Consider the following 17,579-nt stretch of genomic DNA (forward strand, 5'->3'; position numbering starts at 1 on the left):
GGGCTTTTCACAAAGCAAAACGAGAAATGGATAAGAGCAGGAAATACAAGATAAAAAAGTAATGATAGGGCTCAACGTAGGACAATGTCGTCTGAGAAAACTCCTGAAAAATTAGGGGAAAATATAACCGAACAATATTATAGGTAATTATTCGGAAATCGTGAGATGAGGTCTGTTGAGACGTAGGTTTTAGAAAAAACATTTTCTTTATCGTGCCGACGTTTCGACCTTTATTGAGATCATCTTCAGGGCCCAAAGTGTTTGTTTTCTGCGTAATTGTGCCATTCTTGTGTGTCGTGTTGAGAGTGCGGAAATATATATACCAACCTACATCGTCTGTAATAATAAGGGTAAGTATCGATGTAACTTAAACTAGATTTTAGTGTCACAACCAGTTATCTCATGCACGTGCTAATAAGGATTTAATCAATATTGACGAAACCCTGCAAAGTCAATATTACTGTCAGTGACATCTTTCTTTTTTAAGTATCGATGCCCATGGAAATTGAATTCCATCAAACATCACCACCACATATGACAATTGTCCGATACGGTTTTTTGCCATAGCTGTCCCCAAATGTAAAAGTTCCGTCGCTAATTCCAATCATTTACAACACGGCTTGACCCTCAGGCCTGGAGGGAATAGATGTGGCAATTGGTCTACCCCGGCCTCCGCAGAACAGTTGGGAGGGGCAATCTCTTTTACTTTCACAGTCAGAGTCAGTCACAAACCACTCGCACCAGCACGACTTTCTACCACTTTCGTTTTCAACTGCTTCTCTCCATATTTCACGTGAGTGCCGATTACGTTTTTTCAACATGTTTAAATAAGTTTTTGGTCTGAATTTTAAATTTCAACAATGTATACTGAGGGTGAGTTGTTTCAACCTGAATGTTTACCTAAGATTTTGGAAGGGTACATTACACGCGGTGCTTAAGCGGAACAGTTTACTTATTAAGTAGTAAAATTTAAAATCAAATTAGTATTTTTACTAATTAGTACTATTTACTTTTAATCAAACTCCTTATATTTAAAAAATGCCGCATGAATTAAAGATAAGATTTACGCGTTATCATTGTTTTTTGATAAAACTTTTTATTAATGTAATATTAGCTTTCTATTTAATCGTAGATAAGAAAAATCTTGTAAATCCTGTAATCAAGGAAGCAAGTTTCCAACTTCACGTTGGATGTAGTGGATGAGGAGTCGGACTACGTTACAACGTGGTAACGCTCAATGCAAATACGGAAAGTTTTTCGGTTTTCCCTTTTGTTTTTATTTATTATACGACTGTTAATCCAGTTTTAACATCCGGGCTAAGGTGTTACGAAACGAAGAGCCGAGGAACCCTGACAAACGACAATCCCACGCCGTTTTGTATTGCGCAAATCGTCCTTTATCGTCCTCAAAGAAGTTAATGTTGATAATCAAACGCGTAACTTCGGAATACGGTGACTCGTCGTTCGCCAAAGTTACTGAATTCGTTGCATAATATAAAGACTTAACCTACTTAAAGAGACTCTTTCGCCTCGATTTAGCATACTTGCAACAAAAAGAAAAAAAAATTCCAAACTAAAAAAAAAAAAAAAAAAACCTCCAACACGGTCTATATTATATAATCGGGCGACATGTACAAACAGTACATAACAATTTTTATTTTTACTTAATTATTATATTACGTATCTGGGAATTTTTATAAGATGAGAAAATTTAAAACCGAAAATAAACGAGGACATTTGCATTAATCGCAAACAGAATATTTTCACACCTCTAGAAACGGTTTGGGTCTCACTTAAAGACAATTTTATTTTCCTGTTTGTCAAAGCCCATTACTTAAGTATTTAAATATACTTTTAATTAGCATTAATGAGGGTTAAAATGTACGTACTATTAAAAGATATTTTTTTCCAGCAAAATTAATGGAAATAATAACAAAAAATCGAAAGCAATTTAAAAGGTCGTTGTTTTTAGCCTTTTTTCTATTTTTACACAAAATGACCGATTGTTTAAATCCTAATTATAATTTTTGGTAATTTAATCATTCCCGATCTTTTTGCTCAGCCTAGTTTCGTTGATTTGTTCTTTCGGAAGGTTTGGGGTCCTCAGTATACAGCCGACGTTTCGACCTGTATTTTGATCGTCTTCAGAGGATAAAGAATAGCACCACACTTTATACCCACAACCTTTCACACAAAACCGATATGACACCACAAAAATAGCACCACACTTTATGCCCACAACATTTCACATAAAACCGATGTGACACCACAAGAATAAGACCACTCTTTATGCCCACAACATTTCAAATAAAACCGATATGACTACACAAAAATAGCACCACACTTTATGCTCTGAAGTTGACCCGAATAAAGGTCGAAACGTCGGCAAAAATGAAGAAGGTGTTTCTGTAAACTACCTCACTCTTGACCGCTCCTCACGATTTCCAACAAATTATGAAAAAACCGGTCACTAAGAAACACACACTTTTTATTTAGCATTAATGAAGTTTAAAATTTACGCACTATTATAAAGCTACTTTTTTACAGTAAAGTTAATGAAAATAATGACGAAATCGAAAGAAATTATTTTTAAATTTTTTTACATTTTTACTCAAAATATCTGATTGATTAAATCCTGATTATATTTTTTGGTTATTTAATCATTACCGATCCTTTTGCTTTGCCTATTTTCGTTGTTTTGATCTTTCAAAAGGTTTTGGCTTCTCACTATCATGCATTGAGTGGCGTCAATCAAGGATTTAAGCAGGGAGATGAAGACGCGCACAATCCTACGAAAACGAATAATGTGCGATCGAAGTGCAAATTTTATATAAAGGTTGTGCACAGGACAGAATAAACCAGAATCAGTGGTGGAGATTTACTCTTGCCAATCCCTGCCTATATCCGTGATGGTACGCACTGAAAGCGGCCAAAATGTTGTGTTGTAGGTTGACAAAAATGACCGGAAACGACAAAACTACACAATTTACTTTTACCAGACCACGGTTATTTTTAGAATAGAATGGACAGGGATTAGTTGTAAGTTTGGGCGCCTGCCTTTCCCCACTTAAATCCTTAATGCCAGGAAGTCTATGAATGACAGGCCGATAGACAGGATAGTATGATCGAAAACGACCAAAATACAAATTTGACTCAATATGCAAGACAAAATGAAATTAGTCGTAGGTATGCTTCTCCCTGCTTATATCCCTTATCCACGAAGCATGGCAGGCTAATTAGGATAAACAGACTAATATCATCGGAAACGACAACGCTACATATTTTACTTTTCTTGACATACCGAACATGAACTATTGACGATGGTGAGAAGCGCGTCTGACAGCCAAAAAACAGCAAGGATCGGCAGAAAAAATGACCAAGTACCTATAGAGCCACAGACCGCAAGAGAAAAGTCACAATAATAATTACATAGGCGGTTTTTTTTTCAGTTCCAAAAATAAACTTTTAAGACTAAATAGACAGAAAACAACTATGAATTCCATAACTATTATGCACAAGGATCGATGATGAACTTCTAAAAATTATTTTAGGTGTGAGAATGAATCAGCGTGATTTTATGATCTGAAGAAAAGAGTGGGTGATATCGAGAATCTGTCGACCTTGACTTCCGTTATCCGCAGTATGATCATATCTGAGCCTGCGAGTCGTATTTTGCGGTCAGTGAAAGTCAAGATGTTTTCTCTTACGCAATAATTATTATTTACCAATTTGCTTTGTAATGCGGTTTTTGGCATTTTAATTAAAATGATTTAAAGTTAAATTGATTAGAAATTCATTCGGTAGGTTGAGTTGTATCCACTGGATTCCATTATGTACAAAACATTAGTACATTGTCAAATTAAGGTAATGGCAAAACCAAAAAAATAATTAGCAGAAGGTTAAAACATAAACCACATGACCACATTAAAACGGATTTCCTAAAGCCTTGTTTATCTCGTCGACGACTGTTGGCAACAATCTGCCCAGAAAGCACTTCGATGGCCTGGATGTTAGGCAAGAGGCCATGGAACCTCAAGGATAAAGATATGTTAAAAGGTGACAACATTTCCGGACTATAGTTTCATCCAGTGAAACGCTGTTGATGTTGATGGTTGCGTAATTGTTTTCAATTTATACAAGAAATACGCACAATTGCAATACAGGCTGAACGAATTTGAGTAATAAGGTATTGAGCTATCCACGATTTTATCTTCATCTTAAAAGCTGCACAAACTTTTATTATAAATAATACAAATCAGCATAACTACCGACTCTTTCTTATCATAGGCATCTCGACGAAAATAATCTAAATAATACAAGGTGTAAATGCAATTTGTAAGCAAATATTTGAAGTAAATCCATTAGATTTCGTGGTCCGATTGACCAAATAAGTACTTTCAATTAATTAATCTTTATGTAAGGTATTGGTTGAGATAAAAAAGTCAGTGTCACGAGCGGGATTCGAACCCACGACCTTGGGCTAAATACGCCGCTCGTCTCGTGACTTCGATTCACTCGGACGCCAACTTCCCATCTCAACTCACCTTTCGAATTTTCCTTCCTATTTGCCATTTTTCAAAGATAGGAAGTTGGTGGATCAAAGTCACGATAGCTCAAGTGGTAGACTTTTTTATCTCAACCAATACCGTACATAAAGATTAATTATTTGAAAAAAGCTCAATTGCATTTTCTGCCAAAATGAAAGTGTTTAAGTTCTGCTTTCAGGCACTTTTATGTTATGGTGCACAGATCTCAGCGCTAAACTGACTGTGTTGATGATTTCCAACGCACGTTCTTAAATAACAACCTAATCAAGGAATAATTATGGCCCCGAGAGATGACATGACAGGATGTTCGAGTTCGAGAAAAATTTCCAAAAAAATGGAATGGGAAAGAGGAGAAAAACCGTCAAGAACGTCACCATCTGCTGGTACACTGACAGATCTAGAAGGCAGGAAGGTACGAGGCAGGAGCATTCGATCCTAAAACCAAATATTCATAACACATTGGGAAAATTGAGAGATTTACCCAGTTCAAATTGAACAAAGGATACAAAAATAAGACTATAGCCATCACGTCTGCTCAATGATGGTGCTGGACTGCAAAACTAAACTAATTAGATTAGATATGCGAAATAAAGTCACCCTCTGCTAGGTCCTGAGGCCTTCCTAGGTCCTGGCATACGGATTCACAATATCAATGGGTAGGGATAAGAGAGGCGGCCACAAGGCCTACTGCACCTCGACCTAAATAGATCTACTGTGCTCCTCTGCTGATTATAACTCATTGGCCAGCTTCAGGCTATTAATCAGCCTCCACAGCTTTGCCAGCGGTTCCTTGCTGTAAGATCTTGCTTGTGGTTTTTCTTGTCGTAGTTGCAAGAACCTGCACCTACATGGACCTTCGCAGAAACATAAAATGTGTTCTGCGGGCTCCTCCTCTTCCTGGCAGTATCTGCACAGTGTTTCTTCTGTCTTTACTCCTATCCGGTGCATCTTTTTCTTAAGTGGCAGGGCCCCGTCAGGATTCAAACCAGAATCCTGGTTCGGTTGCGGTTGCCCCCCAGTAATTCTTTTGTAAGTTTTGCGGATGGTCCTTCTGTGAATTTCAATGGATACCATATACAAAAGGACAAAATGAAAATGAGAAAACAGTGGAGTTCACTCGTCGGACATAAACGGTGCAAGAACCTTCTAACAAATTTTGGTAGGAAAGAAACAACGAATGCATCAAAGGAGGCCGGAAAAAACTTTGAATCCTGACAGCATTCTTGACTGGAGACTACAGACTGAATTGCCTGAAAACCCAACAGGGCACGTGCAGATTTTGCAAGGAAGCAACACGCCAACTAAAAAACTGTGGCACCACATTTGCCCGCAGGAGGAAGTGTTTTGGGTTGAAACCGTACCTAACAATCAAATTTCTTGATTAGCTAGAACTCACCGATGTGTTATAAGTACAGAACGGAGGATAGCTCAACAGAAGTCATATCAACCCTCAGGGTGCCGGGTTTTTGAAAAAAAGCCCATTTGTCCCCCATGTCGGGTTCAATTGGAGGGCCGCTGGATTCGAACCCAGGACCTTTACCTTACAGTGATGAGCGCCGTATCAACGTCTACCGTTGCGGCCACCGACGCCCCCTCCATATTATTCTTTGTTTACTAAAGACTTTAAGAAGATAATAATAAAGATAAATAATACAAATTAAATTAAACGACCCGTTTTGTAGCTTCCATCTACTAATTATCCATTTATAAAACAATAGTTGATAAACTATTCCGCATTATTGAAATAATGCATGGGAGCGAGTTCTTACTACTTTTATCAGATAATACCTGCGGGGAAAAAATTAAACTATTATTTCATATACTGAATAATCACACGAAGTTCCATTTATAAAATTTTAAATTAAAAGAACAAATTTTCAACAATCTTCAATTATGTTTGTACAAATTTTCAGATGGTGTTCGCCAAAAGGAAAAGTTAGTTGATCATGAGTGTTTCACACTGGGCCCTCCTTCTGATTTTAATTTACAAAGGTAAGGCGTTGCGAAATATAGCTTATCTAGTAGAATTTTAATAAATAACCATTTATAGATTATTGTTGACTGACTTTAGTTAGATTTCATAATAGGTTTTACACTATTTTAAATTAATAATTCTATTATCGCACTGGCTTTTTATCCAAGCAAATGTAGCAAAGATCAATGGTAAAAAAAAAAGGTCACAAATACAGGAAAACAGTATAATTTTACCATTTTTATTAGGTGTTTGGGATGTAGGTAAGGGCGCTATGTTAAAATAGAATTTCCCAGATCTAGATTTTCGCCGTTGCCAGTGCGCTTACCTCAATCCAAAAATAATTGCGTATAGATTTGACAATTTAAACTAATAAAACGCTACGATAACTAAATATACCATAACAAAATTAAAATCCTTAATAAAATAATAAAAATTGAGTAAAGAAAGAAACATAGACAGATAGATATATAGGTAGGTAGATCGAGATAGATAGATAGAGATAGATAGAGAGAGAAAGTGAATGAGGAAGAGAGAGAAGATAGGGAGAGAGAGAGTGTGAAAAAGAGTGAGAAAGAGGGAGTGAGAGGGAGATAGAGAGTAGAAGAAGAACACAGGCAGGCTTACTCTTCTGTCGGGTAAAGAAAGACATATAGTTAGATAGAGAGAAAGAGAGAGAGGAGAGAGAGAAAGTGGAGGGAGAGAGGAGAGGAAGGGAAAGAGTCAAAGATAAAGAGAGAGGGGACATAGAGGAGAGGGAGAGAGATAGAGAGAAAGAGATTGAACAAGAAGAACAAAGAAAGGTTTACTCCTCTGTCGCTTATGTAAAGAAAGATAGATAGATAGATAGAGAGAGAGAGAGAGAGAGAGAGAGAGAGAGAGAGAGAGATGATCGAATAAACGAGATATACAGGCTGAAGATGTTGCGATATATAGAAGAAAACTAAACTGAAATAACAAACTCCGATTCCGATTACTTTTGTGACCTGTCGACGTTATTTTATTTTGTTTTTTAATCTATTGTGGAACCCTATAAATGATAGACATTTTTTGAAAATTTGGAAAGTGCCATTTTTCCTAAAATCCAAAGCACTTTCCTTTGTGCCTTTTCGCGCACACCTCTTTCGGTGTGAGAATTACTCTAGCGAAGTGGGTGTAACGTAACCGGAAATGCTTTCCATTCACAAAGGGCATGAGACGATGTCTCCGGTTCCTCCTGACGGCATGTTTCTGTCTCTGCTTTGCCCATCTTAGATGATTTTTGGTGATAGCAGGAGGGCCTATGATTTTTCTTAAGTCCTGCCTGTTGAGAGAGAAGAGAACCATCGCATTCCTTTTTGGAAGATTTGTAAATCTCTTAACTTGCCTGGTACTTATGTACAAAGATTTTCTATCTCAAGCCATTTTTCCAATTCCATCTTATCCGCACATTCCAGTGTACTAGTATTGGTTCGCGTCCATGGGAGAGGGCTGCATTTTTTGGCTGGGACCTGGCGATTGGATCCACAATTATTTTTGCGTAACTAATTTATTAATCCTAATTGTGTAAGACTATCATTTTCAGAAGTTTAGCTTGAAAAAGGACATATTTTAAATATAACATGGAATTTTTAAAAATATTGGTAGCTCTAATAGTTAAACGTAATATTTCAAATAAAAAGCGCAATTTCGGATTACTTTTGTGAGACGAAGAATTTGCCTCTCAATCTAAAAAAAATGGACCCGGGGACTTACGGCAGATTAATTAATTCACAACAAACTTGTAAATAATTTCATATTTGATGTATAAGTCAAAAATCTAATCTAAAGTCAAGTAAGGTGAATGTTGTGATATTGCACGCGTATTTTTCCTCTCGACACGTTATTAATTTTTTTTTAATCCTTAATCTACAGACATTTACATAAAACTCTCTCCGTTGATATCACTGCTGGGAGATTAAAAGAAAGAAATTTTCCACGAGATACGAAATGCATTTAAAAAAATCCTATGGTATGATTTATATAAAGGAAACGACACAAAAGAAAAGAAAAAAATCTGTAAACAACCTAATAAAAGTGTATAAACCAAAACTGTTCAAAAGTAGAAATATCTGTCTCTGTAACATATAGAATATAATAATTAAAAAAATCATTTCATAAAAGGAAATAATATTTCGTAGGTGTTAAGAAAGTTTGCCAATACCTACCGGTGAAAGTAGTAGAAAAGAATTAATACTTTCCCTAAATTTCATAAGGAAAATTCCTTTTTATTGGGAAAATGAACTACATTAAAATAAATCATAAAAAAAAGATAATCTTATATCTTACTCTTCCTAAATTGATGTTGATTTTTTAGAGATCACTTTAGGCATTGGGCAGGCTCACAACGAGACGCAGGTGAAAAACATCAACGACCTTTATGTAACGACATCATGCATTGATCCTCCTTTCGTGTGTCCACATCCAAGAATACAATTTTTCCTATATACCAGGTATTCTATTTGAAACTATATTATATTATGTTTTGCCGAATTAGAATTCAGATTGGAAGAATAAGCAGTATAATTAACCATTCATAGCTAGTCCTACCATAGTTTTTCTTAGATTTTTCCAGTTTTTAGGATCCACCCACGCTCAGTTTTCTGGAATGTATATCGTAAAAAACGACGGAACAAATAGCTGAATTGTGTGGGTGTTTCCAAAGTCAGTGATTGGTCTAGTTTTTCTATATTTTTAGAATCCACTTGCGCTTAATTTTCCCGAATGTATATCGGAAGAAATCAATTGAAAAACTAGCTGAATTGAATGGGTGTACAGTTCAGTTTTTCATCTAGTTTCTCCAGTTCTAAGGATTAACCCACGCTCAGTTCTCCTGAATTCAAATCGGGAGAAAAAAGTTCCACCCACACTCAGTTTTCTTGAATGCGAATCGGAAGAAAACAATTGAAAACAAGCTGAATTGAGTGGGTATATCCATAATTCAGTTTTTCATGTAGTTTCCCCAGTTCTAAGGGTCAACCCACGCTCAGTTTTCTTAAATGCAAATCGGAAGAAAAAACTGTACTGAGAGTGTACGGGCACAGCTCTGTTTTTCGTCCAGTTTATCCAGTTTTAAAACTCCACCCACGCTCAGTTTGCTTGAATGCAAATCGAAACAAAACAATTGAACGACTAACTGAACTGAGTGGGTGCATACACCGATCAATTTTTCATCTAGTTTTAAGGCTCCGCCTACGCTCAGTTCTCCTGAATGCAAATCAGAAAAAAAAGCTCCACCCATACTCAGTTTTCTTGAATGTATATCGTAAGAAAACAATTAAACGACTATCTGAATAAACGAGTGCAGCCACAGAACGGTTTTCGTCCAGTTTCTCAGGTTTTACTTTCATTTGTGTCCCTTCTCCTTGCGGTTATTGGTATAATGGTGTCGCAAAACTGTCATGCTTGACAAATTACCAATTTTGCCAGTTAGGTCAACTTTGAAAAAGGAAGAAAATCAAAAGTCCTTAACCCATCATACCGCTACAATCCTCAGTTTAACATGTGACTGGCTGAACTATGTTGATAGTGCATGTGGTACGTACTCTTATTTTTTTAGGGATGCTTTTCATTTTGTTCCTTTTACAAAGTTGAACTCGCTACCAAAAGCCAAAATGATAATTTCCTTCCACACATTCCTCGACACTGGAAGACGACAAGGAGAACTGACTGAACTGAGAAGCTGGAAGAAAAACTGAGCTGTGGCTATATAAGCTCAGTGTTGTTAATCGTTTAAGTTATTCTTCCTGACTGAATTCTGATAAACGACAGATAAAATAATAAATAACTATGAATACAAAACCAAACATTTCATACAAATTTAATTGATGATAACTACTTAATTAATAAAGGTTTAAGGAACAATAGGGCGAAATAGTTGAAAAATTCATTAATTTCGTGGTTCCGCTTGACCAATTAGTATATTACAATTAATTAAGGTTTTTAGTTGAGATAAAAAAGTCAGTGTCACGAACGAGATTCGAACCCACGATCTTCGGCTAGATACGCCGCTGCTCTACCACCTGACCTATCGTGACCTCAATCCACTCGGACATCTCCCATCTTAACCCCACCTTTTGAATTTTCCCCCCTTTTTGCCATTTTTCAATCCCTCTCGTGCCGTTGAATTTTTATCTCAATTAAAAACCTTAATTAATTGTAATAGTTGAAAAAGTTGCTTGCAATGAGGTTGTAGAGGAGCTTAATAAAGCTGATTCTTTCTTATTTATTTTTATTATTGTATTTTCATGGGTTTGAACTTATTTTTTTAAGTGACTTTTGACTTCTTTTTTTGTTACGTGGTAATCAATTTAACATATTTTACTTGTAAAATACAATTTTTTGAACGTGTATTTTAAGTTGTATATATATGCTTCTTCCTGTTTTGCAAAAGCAAACTGAACAGGTACATTATTTCAAAATTATTGCCACAATTCAAAAATATTTTTCAGGTACACACAGAAGAACCCTGAACTTCTAGACACGACGAATCCCGAATCCCTGTACAATAGCCATTTTAATCCTGCACATCCTACAAAAGTGATTATACACGGTTTTCAGGGTGGAAGAAATTTTTCCCCGAGCACTGATTTAAGAGATGGTAAATAATTCATTGTATAGAGGTCAAGACGTTGTGCAGACGGTACTGACCTTTTTCGGGTAACAGTACAAATAATTTTTGGTTTTTTAATAGTCAAACGCACGAATTGAAAAAAGAAATTTGACTATATAATTTTAAAAATATTTTCAGCTTATTTTAAAAGAGGAGACTACAACATAATCATAGTCGATTATTCGACCCTCGTTCGTCTGCCATGCCTGAGTCAGATGCAGTGGTCGCCAGGATTCTGTGCTCAATGCATCGCCCAGATGGTGTATTATCTGTCTCAGCACCCTCGAGGAATTCAGCCGGAGAAGCTCCACCTGATGGGGTACAGCATAGGAGCCCACATTGCTGGTCTTACAGCTAATTACTTAGAAGGAGCCAAACTGGGGCGCATAACAGGTAATTTCAGTTTGTATTGTATTTTTTAGAATTCCAGTCTTAGAGACTCAGCCACTAACGGTTCTAAAGGAATTAGATGTACGTGATGTATGGAAACTTATAATTGCCCATATGGAAAACTTCAGATAATCTGAGCGAGGCTCTTTTCAAGGTGCTGTCCACTTGAGATGTTTTACTCTTGAGAGGCTATCGAGAGCTGTTTTGGCTAGTGGTGTAGTACTCTGAGAGTACTCACAGAAAAGCTGAGAGGTGGCAGGTGTAGGTTGCTCGCTAGTCGCGAAATGCTTCTGCTGTCGTTAACCACTTGTTTACATCATCACGAAAATTCAACTTTTCCTTCCATTTCACAGGTTTTGTGGCAGTAACGTATTGGAACAATATGTTTATGTATGTTAAAATCGGAAGAGAGTCATAGTCGTCATAATCGCAATCATTACAATTAAACTGGTAAACCCCTCTTTTTGCCAAGTTGTCTACCTAGTCTTACCTTTTAAGAGGATGTTTCTAAGTGAACACGCACTTCTAAAAGCTATTCCAAAACCTTCTTGTTTAAGAATTTTACTATAGTTCAGCAATGTATGGCAAACAACGGAAACCTAATGATTCATGGTGGTGGCTGAGTCCTATTGTTCCTTCTTTTAAAGTTAATTTGTTTATTCTTTTAACTAGCAACCTATCAATAAATATTTCCTGATATCCACTGTTTTTGCTAAAGTTTTAATAGTTTATAATTCTTTTTATAGTTAGTGGGAGTTAATGGAAGTTTTAACATACAGTCTATGAGCCAAATGAAACGAGCAGCCTTTTGGGCCCATGAGAGATAGGTGATAAGAATCCGCTGGTATCATAGTGTCTGTAGTTGTGGGTTTTCTATATACGTCTATTTCAATTAGGTTGTTTATTATGGACAATTTTAGGTATAAAAAGTTCAAACAATCATCTTTATTAATTTCCAATATAAAAGTTATATTACGGTGTAGAGCATTAATTAGTTAGAGGAATTCTTTGAGATCCTCTAATATTCCCGATCATATGCATAAATTATTATCGTCGACATAGCGTTTCCAAAAAAGAACAGATTTAATGAATTTGTTGCTTGATTTGAAAAGATTTTTTTTCTCATTCATGTTGTAGAACTCCTTGAACCTGATGTTGAGCTATTAGCTCGAAATACGGATCGTTGAAAACAACTTAGTGTGAGTAGTAACTATCTTTTTAAAAATATTGAACAACAATTCACCATTCGTCATTTCTATCATCACCCTTTGTGGTTGTGCGTTACCAAAAAAATGATTTGTCGATATGTGATATATCGATATCACCAGAAAGTTAGAGATCAGGGATGCGGTCATCAAAACAAGTAAAGCGGAGAACACACCCGACGCAAATCCAAAGTACATTTTTCCATAAGATCGTATACCCCTGTGCACAACTGCCCGATGCCACGCAACGCTACCCTACTCTACGCTCTGCGATCCCCACTGCCCAGATTTTCGTCGGGTAGCATCGAGTCGAAGACAAAAGACCCGGACACTCATATTTTTATCCAAACTCGTGTATTAAGCCGGGAACACACTTACCCGTTGCTATGTCATGCGTCGCTACTCGATGCTTCCCTGATCTCTTTCTGGTGATATCCTGATTCATCCTTCATTCGATATATCGATATATTGTTGCCATCCCTATTCGTGATTGCTGAGTGTCTGTTTTCTTACAAAGAAATTACGGACGGAATTTGTGATGGAGAGAACGTGCTAAAAATCGTCGGGTTTTCGAATAAGTTGGGTTAACAATTGATGAGGAGAATCGTCCCTTCGTTCTTCCAACATCGTAGCATGTCTAAGAAAAACAAGGAAAAGCCTGAATGCAAAACTCCGAAGCAAGTTGATTTGGACAAAAACGGCCACATCAGGATCAGAGTGTCGGCGAGGCCCGGGTGCAAGACGAGTGCAGTCGTCGGATTCGAAGATGAAGGCGTCCTCGTGCAAATCGGAGCGCCGCCCGTCGACGGCGAAGCCAATTCTGAGCTGATCAAGTTCATGGCCCAGTTCCTCGGACTTAGAAAAAGCTCCGTCACACTCGGAACCGGTCACAAATCCAAGAACAAAGTCCTTCTCATATCCGATTCACAATTGACGGTGGATCAGGTCATAGCAAAACTCAAAACAGCTTCCAACGATTAGAAATCATCCACCGATACGGGTTCGTTCAAGAAATCCAATTCACTTTATGTTTGGAAACTAAACTGCTCAAAAATGAATAGGGATATTGCCAGATTTGTAATATTTACTTTCCCTATCATTTTTATTATTAATTGCAGTAAATTTTATTAGAAATTGTTTTGTTACTGAAGGAAAATTTAATTAATAGATTTTATAAAATAACAAAAAAGGTTTTAATTACATAATTTTGTTGGACACAATTTTTTAAGCAATTAATACCTTGTATAATGTCCTCTGTTAACTAAAACTTCTGTGCACCTGTTAGGAATACTGTTTATAAGGAATTTCACTCCATAGATGTTGCAACGCTGCTCTCAGTTGTTGCCGGTCATCTGCGGATGGTGAGCAAAAAGCCTTCTGTGCAATGTTTCACACTGTGCTCAACGGGATTGAGGTCTAGAGACAATGGGGGCAGATAGGAAATTCTCAAGTTTTCTAAACATTGATGAACCACTCTGCGTATATGAGGTGTGACATTGTTATCCATAAATTCACTAATTTCGTGGTCCACTTAACCAATTAATATATTACAATTAATTATGGTTTTTAGTTGAGATAAAAAGTCAATGGCACGAGCGGGATTCGAACCCACGATCTTCGGCTAGATATGCCACTGCTCTACCACTTGAGCCATTGTGACCTCGATCCACTCGGACACTAACTAACCATCTCAACCCCACCTTTTGAATTTTCCCTCCTTTTTGCCATTTTTATCCATAAATCGAATTCCCTGCCAATGAGATCCCTGGTTTGAGGGATGTAGTCCTCGATAATTTCTTAGACTCAATGAACTGCGGTCAGGTTGCCTTCAACAATACAAGAGTCTAGTTAGATTAAATTGCCTCCTCCAACTGCACTGAAGGGAGCATGATCTGGGGGATTGTACCCTGTTCTAGGTAGACTCCAAAGCACCTGGTATCACTATACTGACAAAAATGTGACTCTTCACTAAACACAACAGCATTCCAATTGGTGTTCACTTCTAGGCGCTCTCTGCACCATATTCTCCTGAGTTACTGGTGGCGGGTTATTTCTGCAATTCGTCTCAAAGGGGCGTGCGATGTGATGCGAACTTCACATTAAAAGCCTTGCCGATAAACTTCATTTAGGATCTGGCGGGCACTAAGGAAAGGGTTTCGCCTTGCAGCAATGAAATATTTCTGTCTTCCCTAGTGTCGTCATGTGCTGATATCCACTACCAGGCCTCTCATTTGCACTTCCTGAGGCTAAAACCCAGGAGACCACGCACTGGGAAACTCCAACGGCAATACCCACTTGCTCACTCTCACAATAATATTGCGAACTTCTGGTTGAAGATGATGCTTTACCAAGAGTAAAGAAAATACAACTGGAGAAAAGATGTTTGTTTTCAAAAAGAGTAATCTTCATGTTTACTATTTTTAAGTAAATCTGTTATTAAAAATGAGGAGTATTTATTTCATTTTATCTGACTAACACGAATATATCAATTAGTTAATTTAATTAAAATTAATAGAATAAGAATAAATTACAAATATCCCTATTCATTTTTTAGCAGTTTATATACTAAATTATCAATATAAACTGCCCACAGCTCGGCTCTTCTATTTTTTCCAGACCGCATCTCACAATCTCCAAATAATCTATTTTTTTACTTTCAGTTGTGTCATTTTTCTTGCTGTTTTTGTGTGTAACAATGTCACAAAGAAAGTGGGGTTGTATAAGAGGTTAGGTGAAGTAGACAAGAGACAAGCAGCAAAGTAATTTGCCAAAGGGTCCGTACTGAACTTATGCACTCAATTTATCAGTGATCTAAGAATGTGTACCCACAGCTCAGTTTTTTCTTGTTTTGTATGTCAAGACAAAGAGATTGGGGTTGGATTTATTGTATACGGTATGATAGGTTAAGTAGACAAGACTCAAGAGGTAAAGTAATTCGGCGAAGGGTAAATGTCACATATTTTTATTTAAATGACCCTTGTATTCACTCAGATTATCAGTTTTTAATGAGACATCATGCATGAACAGTTGAAGGGTTCCATCCATGCTCAGTTTTCCCAGATCGGAAATATAAACTGAACAATCAATAGATCTAAGAGTGTGTTTCAATGCTTTTTACACTGGTCAATATTTCATTCAGCTTTTCTAGTTTTTGTGTATCAATTTCATAAAGAATATTAGGTTGGATAGGTCGGTTGAATTAGACAAGAGACGAGAGGTAAAGTAATTTGGCAAACGGTAAATGTCACATTTCTATAAGGACCCTCATACACACTCCAGGCCCTTTTTAACTGTACATTCTGTTTGAAAGGTTTCTTTTGTGCATGAATGTATTTATTAGTGTGAGCGGTTGAGAATTTAGATTTGTGGCAGAAAATAGAGTGCACCATAGTAGGTTAGTTGGTTACAGTGTTATGTCAAATGCAACGACATGAACAGTTATATTATTGCAAAAGTTGATCAACTCTAATTTTTCATGTGTATTCTTGTCTAAATGATTAACTGAATTAATTAACTTTTTATAGGGCTCGACCCAACAATTATATTTTACATGGGTACCAACCGTTCGCATGACTTGGATCCGACCGATGCAAATTTTGTAGACGTTATTCACACTGGAGCTGGAATTTTAGGGCAGTGGGGACCAAACGGACACGCAGACTTTTATGTAAACGGTGGAACGAGTCAGCCCGGGTGCTTAAGCACAAGCATAATCAGTAAGATCCTTGTGCAAGTTGTAATTAACCTTAACTAATATTTTACCAATTTATTTTAGAAACACTCTCTTGTGATCATACAAAAGTGACTCCGTATTTTATCGAGTCGATAAACAGCAAAACTGGATTTTGGGCTGTTCCTTGTCCAAACAGATTCTCATACAATCTTGGCCTTTGTAAACCGTCCAATATTAACGAATACGTCCTTATGGGCGAACATTTGTCTCATAAGTAAATATGGAATTAAATAAAATATTTAATGCATTCATTATATAATGGTTATTCGATTTTTCAGGGCTCGAGGCATTTTTTACCTTTCAACTAATGCGAACAAACCTTATGCAAAAGGTTTTCCAGGTTGAAATCACTGAACAGTCTTTAATGTATATTTTCTAGTTAGCAAAGTCTTATATGAAAAAAAAAATTATATTAGTTCACATTGAATTAATATTAAACACAAAATATAATTGTTATTGGTTTCATATTTATTTGTAAATAAATAATTTTGTAATGAATTGTGTTTATTATTTACTCCTATACTGCCGTAGTTGGATTCTATTTGTATATAATATAATGTACATAGAATTATTATAATTGACTAAAATTATTGATCAAAACAAAAGGTATAGCAGTAGTAGGTAAGTGGTCAGTTAACTGATTTATTGCCAAGGAATGTTCAATGAGGACACCTATTGGCCTTGAACCCTTTTGTAGCATACCAAACTGCCTGTGTTAACAATAGTCCTTGGTTCTATTGGTAATGTATCTCAGGACCTAGTCATCCAAAAAAAAATTTATTATAGAAACTAACAGCAGAACTTCTAAATCTACGACTACTCTGCAGACTCCAGAGGCATACAGGGCAGCAGACATTACCAGAAGAAGAAAAAAACAGTGGAACATGTCTAGTGTTGGTGTGAAGACTTCCTTCCTACTCCTGGTAAAGGAAAATTAAACATGGGACACCTTATGACAGCTTTGGGATCTGGTAAAAAGCTATAAGCTAAATGAGGATCTCTAGATAACAATGTACAATAGACTAAAACTAGTCACAGCACGTAGGTCGTAAAGAGGATGACATTTTTTCTAATCTAATCTAATTAAGATTGAAGCGAGAAA

The 17,579-nt window shown here is 36.6% G+C and overlaps 2 protein-coding genes across 3 annotated transcripts; both read left to right on the forward strand.

The window, feature by feature from the left end:
- Positions 1 to 695: 695 nt before the first annotated feature.
- Positions 696 to 16,919, forward strand: LOC106670270 (inactive pancreatic lipase-related protein 1). 2 transcript variants are annotated; one of them, XM_014400454.2, is made up of 9 exons: positions 722 to 793; positions 3,552 to 3,677; positions 6,461 to 6,539; positions 8,855 to 8,990; positions 10,989 to 11,137; positions 11,288 to 11,542; positions 16,269 to 16,460; positions 16,520 to 16,691; positions 16,756 to 16,919. In XM_014400454.2, exons 3-9 carry the CDS (start codon positions 6,494 to 6,496, stop codon positions 16,820 to 16,822), a joined length of 1,017 nt encoding a protein of 338 aa, XP_014255940.1. In that variant the 5' UTR covers positions 722 to 793; positions 3,552 to 3,677; positions 6,461 to 6,493; the 3' UTR covers positions 16,823 to 16,919. The 2 variants fall into 2 exon arrangements, with proteins under 2 accessions (XP_014255939.1, XP_014255940.1); XM_014400453.2 differs by lacking the exon at positions 3,552 to 3,677 and having other exon boundaries at positions 696 to 793; positions 16,756 to 16,918.
- LOC106670271 (UPF0235 protein HY04AAS1_1378) lies at positions 13,085 to 16,460 on the forward strand. The gene is made up of 2 exons (XM_014400455.2): positions 13,085 to 13,744; positions 16,269 to 16,460. Exon 1 carries the CDS (start codon positions 13,339 to 13,341, stop codon positions 13,723 to 13,725), a length of 387 nt encoding a protein of 128 aa, XP_014255941.1. The 5' UTR covers positions 13,085 to 13,338; the 3' UTR covers positions 13,726 to 13,744; positions 16,269 to 16,460.
- Positions 16,920 to 17,579: the final 660 nt, after the last annotated feature.

The sequence above is a fragment of the Cimex lectularius genome, unplaced genomic scaffold (assembly GCF_000648675.2).
Source record: "Cimex lectularius strain Harlan isolate CLEC.00 unplaced genomic scaffold, Clec_2.1 scaffold94, whole genome shotgun sequence".
NCBI lineage: Eukaryota > Metazoa > Arthropoda > Insecta > Hemiptera > Cimicidae > Cimex > Cimex lectularius.